This window comes from Mustela erminea, chromosome 14, assembly GCF_009829155.1.
Source record: "Mustela erminea isolate mMusErm1 chromosome 14, mMusErm1.Pri, whole genome shotgun sequence".
NCBI lineage: Eukaryota > Metazoa > Chordata > Mammalia > Carnivora > Mustelidae > Mustela > Mustela erminea.
This window is the reverse complement of record NC_045627.1, coordinates 89383889-89391388: the sequence shown is the minus strand read 5'-3', so window position 1 is coordinate 89391388 and position 7500 is coordinate 89383889. Positions and strand designations below refer to the sequence as shown.

Below are 7500 nucleotides of genomic sequence, written 5' to 3'. Positions count from 1 at the left end.
GTGCTAATGACAGGTTCGAATTTTTATCGCCTCTTCGCCATCGAGCAGCAAATCCATGTTTAGCAGGAATAAAGAGTTTATTGGTGTTAAAGCCAAAGATTTTCTGACATAGGAAAGATTTTTCCTTTCATAACAAGGTATTAAATCCTCTGTGTACCAGAGTCTGGAAGTGAGATATGTAAAGTGGTCGTCGGATATTTCGTAGGAGGAAAGCCAGTCACAGGGTAATTGAGTAAAAGGGTGAGCGTCATCACCGGACTTCATGGGGCGGGCATCCTGCGTCCTCACGCTCCCCAGACGTCGGCATGGGCGTCTCGCCGAGCCCTAGCGGGCGCCTGCATCCCTCTGAGCTACGGCCCTGCGGGTTTTCCCAGGCCGTTCACCTGAGCAAGAGGCCTAGCGGACTCCCTTGCTTAGACGTGACCGGGACAAGGCTCTGGCCGAAGCTTCCTGTCTCTGGCCCTCGGTGTTGTGCTGTATCATGTCTGCGCGGTTGGGACTAGAGCACGTGGAAGGCGTCCTGCCCTGGGGGTCATGCGCGTCCACAGCTCATGGGACACTCGGGGTCAAAGACAAACCTACCGTTGCCACCCCCCAAACCAGTGAGTGTGTCCCTGAGCCAGATCCCGGCCGTAAGAATGCCCAGGGGTTCATGGGGCCCAGTGCCCAGCTTTGTGCCAAGTTCTGCTTGCGGCCGTGGCGGTCGAGGCCCGAGAGCACTAGGCCTGTCCCCCATGCTGGCCCCGGTGGTTCGGACCACCCTCGGCGCTGGCTCTCCTGTCTTAGAGGCCAAAGGTGAACCACCTGAAAAGACACCAAGGAAAATCAGGTAACCTCCTCCGGAAGGGGTGGGTCAGAAAGAAACGAGAAGGAAACAGAGCAGAGCAGAGCCAAGCCGAGCCCGCGCCGTCCCAGAAGCTCCCGGCGCCGCCCGCTGCAGACGGGTGCTGCTTGCCGGCGCCTGCTCAGATTAGCCGGGCGGTAATGTGTGGCATAATTGCGCCATGTGGCTGTCCCCGAAGTGAAAACCTAATTGCCTGACAGGACGATAACTTTGTGACGCCCTCACCTTGTTAGGGCCTTCCTGATGCGGTTCCGCGCGGGGCGGCCGCAGGTGCGTCTAATTTACCTCTCTGCAGAGCGCGCGGAGTTTAATTGCACGGCGGTTGTTAGGAGGAATCGGTGGGTGGAATATCAAGTGACTCACTGTGCGTGCGGGTGGCAGATGGCGCCGGGAGGCAGCGCGCGAGGTGCAGGGCCGAGGTGAGCTCATAAAGATGGAGATTCTGGCCGAAAACAGGGAGGCCTGGCGGCGTGGGCGGACGTTCAGCGACGCGGCTGCCCTCCTTCTTCCCATCAACGGCGTTTCTCTCCGGCCGCGGCGGAAGGTCGTCCCGGAACACAGACAGGGAGACGCGCCTTGGTCTGTGGGGTCTTTTTTGTTTTCTGATAGGATCCGTGTCTACAAGGGGCCTTGACCGCAGGGCTGAGTTCAAGGGAATCCTGTGAAACTTCATGAAAAATGAATGATCTCAAGGAGGACAGGGACATTTGGGCAGAAAAGAGGGAAGGGTTTGTTGGTAGCCTTGCCGGACCGGACGGCGGGAGAGGGTGCATATGTCGGCCCAGAGACCCCCGCCCCCTGGCGCGGCCCACGGTGGCCGAGGCCTCGGACGAGGCGGAGGCGTGCAGGGGCGAGAGCCCTGCCTCCCCCGTCCTGGCCCTCCAGCCAGGCTGCCCAGCGCCCACGTGCTCTCGTCGTGAGCCCGAGCCCTTCTGTCCTTGTCAGCGAGCACGTGGGCACGGAGGGGACGGCGTGAGGAGGTTTTTGTCACAGCATCTCAACACACTGTCAGGACCCCTGAATCTTCATGCCTCAGAGCACAAGGGCAGAGCTTGGTGGGAAGTAGAAGCGCTCGGGCCCCTGAGCCCGGCCCACGGCTGCCTCTCCGTTCTCCAGCTGCGCGGCAGCTTTGTTGCCGTTGAGTCATTACCTGTTTCCTCAAAAACACGTGTAGACCCTTCACAGATGTCACTGTGGTCCTTAAAGTACAACCCCAGCCCTCCCTTTTCTTAAGAGTTGCGCTCCCTGTAACTTTTAAAACATTAGTCTGGGAAGGGCTGTTTCGCTGGGCAGCGGTGTCCTCTGGGCTCCGCTGCCAGATCAAGCGGAGCCCGTGCCGTTACACGGGAGTTAAGGGTAAATGACAGTTTTTTAATGCTAGGGATGCTTTGGGAGGTACCTGTCCTAAAAAGGTATTTGTCATCTACCTGGAGCTCAGAGGTAACTCGGCATCCTGTGCCTTTATTTGCCAAAGTGGGCAGCCCCGTCTGGGCTGACAGTCCCCGACAGGTCACTGCGCAAAGGGCCAGGCAAGGACCGGCCAGTCTAAGTTGCAACCGTTGTCATGAAGCGTGGAGACCGTAATGTCAAGACAGATGTAAGTCTGTGGACATCTTCTGCGCTGGCCCTCGGACCCAGGGGCCGGCGGCCGCTCCTAGTCCTGCCCCCGACGGGTGGCGAGCAGGGAGCCTCCGCTGCTCCCCACGCCAGCAGTGTCTTTCTAAAGTTTGTGAGTTTGTCTCATGACCCTAACACATATCCGTTTTTTGTATTTTTATAGATTCTTTCTAAAGTTTTTCCTCAAGTGCAATCAGAACTGTTTGAAGAATGCAGGCAACCCCCGGGACATGCGAAGATTCCAGGTACACAGCTCTCTGGGCGCGTGGGCCCCCGTCCGGGCTGGGCCGTGCAGTTTGAACTCTGATGTTGCGATTGTGCAGAAAACTTTAGTTCTTTACTTCTCCACGGGCTTGGGAGCAAACCAGGACTGGCTCGTTGGATAGAATATTTAAATCGTTTTGCTTTAAGAATGACTCGGACTCTTCCGTATGCCAGACTCACTGAGTCTGTGCGCACCAGAGTTGGCTCTGATGGCGTGACCTTGGCTTCTAAGGTGCGCCAGGCGGTCACGCCCTGCCCTGCCCCGCCCCCGTGTTGGGCGGCCAGGTACCTGGAAGTCAGAGTTGTCAGAGCCGCAGGTTAAGTTGGGCTCCCCCGGGCGCTCGGCCATGGTGAACCTCGTAGGTGTGTTTCAGAATGACTGTTTTAGAGTCTCTTCCGATATGTTGGTCCATAGCCTAGCTCGGTTCCTCAGCTGTACGTGGCCATGTACAGCTGATGAGAGCTTGGGGCCCCGGCCCGGGGGTCTTCTTTCAGGATCGATGGGTGGATTCTCCGTGGGGCAGAGCCCTAGTGCAGCCTGTTGGGTGATACACGAGGCCTTGGGCCCTCCTCGTGAAGGGAACTGCGCCTGTTTGATGCGGCCTCTCCAAAGTCCGGAATGTTCCCTCAGCTCAGCTTCCTTTTCCTCAGGGCTGATGTGTTCTGCGTCCTTACGCCCATGCCTAATGCTAGAGCTATGTTGCTGGACGCAGGCTGACTCCTTTTCTGGGCTGCTTCAGAGGCTTTCAGGTCAAGGCGAGAGGGTAGAGAGCTGGGGGTTATCAGAGAGTGCAGATCTTCGCGAACCCTCAGGAGTTACTTCAGGCTGAGAGCTACTCCACGCACAGTGCATTGTTTTGTTGATTTTAACTGTAAAACTATTCTGGGCTGAGACGCAGAACTGCTGCTCCTCCCTACCAGCCAGAGAAGGCGGGAGCTAGTGGGAACGAATGCTGGGTCAGACGACGTCCCTCAGACCACTCGAGGTCATCTTTAGCAATCTAACTTCCTTCTAGTCCTTTAGGACACGTGACATTTTCTTCACAGCCAGCCAGCCAGTCAGAGAAGGGTCTGTGGGCTGGTCCACAGTCATGCCGTGCAGGTGGGGACAGTGTCTCTTGTAAACAACTGGGCCGCCTCCACTTTCTGGTGCCAGGCTTCACGGTGGTCTCTGCCCACCAGAGCAGAGCAGAAGGTGCCCATTGTCTTGCCTTGGGCCCACACGCCATCAGTCGCACGTGGGCCCGCAGTTACTAGAAGGAAGGACCTGCTCTGCTCTCCTTGGCCTGGCATCCCGCCTCTCAGAAGGTTGTGCAGGACCTAAGAGCTGGTCTGGGCCTCCACAATATTGGCAGCGGGCTTCCCCAATCAGCACCTTCCTGCAGGTGCACGGCAGGCCCGACCCAGGCCAAGAAACTCAATGCAGCTTGTCTGCTTTCTCTGCTGAGCCACTCGATTTTCCCTCGGTGACTGACCTAGATAGAGAGGACAGAGCAAAGGCAGTGTCCTTTTTTTTTTTTTTTTAATTTTATTTTTACCTTTCTTGCTTCTTTTACGTATCGTGGCCTAAGAACTTGGAGAAGGTCAAGTCTGTGGCTCAGCGTTCATTCCGTGGCCGTGCCTCTCGCTCAGGTCACAGTGCCTGTACCCCCCAAACCCCCCCTCCTGGGGGCAGAGGCCCCAGGCCACTGTATGTGCCCGCCCTGTCGGTGGGTGGCCGTCGACAAGAGGAGGCTGACAGGTCTGAGTCTGGACGTGGGGACGATGAGGCCGTACCCACCGTATCTTGAGGCTCCGAGGGGCCCAACACTGTGAGACTCCAGCAGTCTTGGCGAGGCTCACCTGGGAAGGAAACTCAAGGAGGCTGCCCCTGGGAGGATTGGGGGGGGGCGGGTATGGCCCCTGCGTCACAGTCTTCCTGTGGGGCCTGAGACTTTTTATGAAAAAGTCAATTACACATATGTTGACACATGTACGTACATGCACATATACATACATATATTTATCTACATAGGCAGCTTTGACCTTTTCTTAACCCTTGAAAATGCAATTTATTTTGTTTGATCAGTTTTATTTATTATTTTTCTAATAGATTTTTTTGGGGTGTGGGGGAAGGGGCAGAGGGAGAGGGACTCTCGGGCAGGATCGCTGGTGAGCACAGAGCCCGACACGGGCTCCCTCCCATAGCCCCGAGATCTTGACCCCAGCTGAAATCGAGAGTCAGACGCCTAACTGACTGAGACACCTGGCGTTCCTCTAACAGACTGGTTTCTGAAAGAGCAGTTTTATGCTTTCGGGAGGAATCCATGGAAGGTTCTGAGCATCCACACGTACCCCCTGGGTGCAGCCTCCCTCTCAGTTGCCCAGGTGTTGCTGTCCTGCGTCGGCTCCGTGGAATGAACCGTGCTCTGTTAACCATGGTCCGCTGCAGCTTTGGCTTGCAGTAGTCATGTTCCACACGTGTTTGGACATGTGCGGACCAGGCGGGGAGACCAGACGAGGACTGGGTGCCTTTCCCGTCCCCCCTCTCCCGTCCAGCGGCACGTTTCTCTGTGGGGCTGTGCTTCTCGAGGTGGTGCTCGCCCTCACCACCGCCCACTTGTGGCCAAGGCCAGGCTCCCACACTCCCGAGGCCGGCTTCAGCCACCCAAGGCCTACTGTTTGCCCCAGACTGAACCAGGGCTTGTGTCTTCGCTACTCACATCAGCTCTTCTGAAAACAGTGGGCCACGCAGCCCCCCTGTTTAAGAAACATCTTAAGGATGGGTAGGGATTCCCATTTCCTGAGTCCATTAAGGGGTCCATTTCTGGCCTGCTTGGGAGGGCGCCCGGGGTCGGCAAGGGTGTCCAGTGGAAGGGGCTCTCCTGTCGGCACCAAGGTCCTTGCCAGCCTCCACAGTGAACTTGAGAAAGGATTCTTGCTTTGGGTTAAAAATGCTGTCACTAATATTCAGCTTGGTCTTTTCAGATGCAAGAAAGTTTGTTACCAGACATTAGATGTAATTGTCAAATCTACCCGGGGACCATGGATGATGGCTGGGGTAGCTCGAGGGCTTCTGATCTAAGAAGCCCGTTTTTGGCAACTCGGAGTCCTCACAACTCTTCAAGAGAGGACAGTCTCAAGTGAACTAATTTTAATTAGATAAACTATCTAATCAATATGTGAACAGATCAATCAAAACAGCAGCTTTAAAATGAGCGGCTGGAGGGGTGTTTCTGAAGCTAATGGCTAGAAGAATATTTCTCTGAATTGAATTCACTTGTTAGCATAATAGGAGATTAAACTGTAATTAGTGTAGCGGGTTTCGAAGAGAAGCAATCTCGAGTCAAAACAAAGCAAAACAGCCTGCCCACCCCCACGAGCCGACAAAGGTGCAGGTGCTGACGGCCAGGGAGGCCGACCAGGAGCAGGGGCGGCCCGGTGCACGCGGCTCGGAACTCGGTACCTGCGGCCCAGTGCCTACAGCTCTGAGCTCGGTGTGCGCGGCCCAGTGCGCGTGGCCCTGAGCTGGGTGCGCGCGCCTTGGCGGGCGCCGTGGGGCTGGCGGAGGCTCCCGTCTCTTCCCTTTGCCCGCGCGTTTCACATCCGCTTTGTCTTCGCAGGTTGTTGTGTCGACAACAGTCAACGTGGACGGCCACGTGCTGGCCGTGTCCGACAACATGTTTGTGCACAACAATTCCAAACACGGGCGGCGGGCCCGCCGCCTAGACCCGTCAGAAGGTACGGCCCCTTCTTATCTGGAAAATGGTAGGCACACATGTTACATGTCTTTTTTATTTGCAATGCTTCTTTTCCTTTGCACCACCTTTATGTTGATTCACGCCGCACTGCCCTCACCAGGGGCCCCTCCCAGGTCTGCACCCTCCCGCCCCAGCCCGCCTCCGGGGTCCTCTCCTGCCGCCCCTCTCCTGTTCAGGCCTCACTCACCTCCCCTGCCATGGGCTTTACTGTATCAGTTTGTTTGTTTCTAAGCTTTTTTTTGCTTGGAGCTTTTCTTGCAGTTTTAATTTATTTGGTTTCATTTGGGCTATCCTAAGCCCCATCCAGAAGGTCACCCTCAGATTCTCTGTGCACGTTTCAGGGGGTGGTTGCGTCCTGGGCCCATCAGCTCAGAACAGACTTGGAGGACCATTTCCTATCCCTGGCTGGAGTGGGTGGGGGCCGGGTGAGGGCAGTGAGGGACAAAAACCAACAGCATAAAATGTTTTGTACCAAAGGCTTCCAAGTTACCGACTTCTTGTTTTGCTTGTTAAAAGAGAAGAATTTGGGTGAGACGGATAGGCAGCCGTAGGGGGGTCTTTACATGGAGTCAGGGCTCAGAAGCACCAGACCCTGAAGGCCCCCCCCCCCAGCCCCTCACTCTCGCACGCCCCCACGATTCCCCCACCCCCTACAGGAGGATTCTCATCCTCTGTACCGAAATACTCCCAGTAGCCCCGAGATTCGACCGATGTGAATGGTTGAGAAAGTAATGTTTTTTTTCTTGAAAGCGAATTGCAAACAAAACAGTGTGGTTGAATCTTTTGGAGCAAAGAGCCCATGAAACTAAACTGTTTTAAGACAAAACCTACACACCGAGGTCTCGAGTTCGGGGGCCACACAGACGTGTACACAGGAAGATGAGTGAAGTGTGTGTACATTAGCAGAATGAAATACGCTTTAGACATATAAAAAGTGGAAGACAGTTTATGAATATGCTGTGGTCCACAAAAATAAACTAATTTGTTTTTCTACATTAATGACGAAGGTATAAGAGAACAAAAATATCGTAATTA

At 55.3% G+C, this 7500-nt stretch overlaps 1 protein-coding gene across 10 annotated transcripts in view; it reads left to right on the top strand.

The window, feature by feature from the left end:
• The window catches only part of EBF3 (EBF transcription factor 3), a 116958-nt gene that overhangs the window by 74581 nt on the left and 34877 nt on the right, over positions 1-7500 (top strand). For 6 of the 10 annotated variants that reach the window (XM_032313001.1, XM_032312996.1, XM_032312993.1 and 3 more), the window contains exons 7-8: positions 2625-2706; positions 6328-6472. In XM_032313001.1, coding sequence (XP_032168892.1) covers positions 2625-2706; positions 6328-6472 — 227 coding nt within the window. The remainder of the gene's footprint in view (positions 1-2624; positions 2707-6327; positions 6473-7500) is intronic. The other 4 variants (XM_032312998.1, XM_032312994.1, XM_032312997.1 and 1 more) reach the window with 1 other exon arrangement.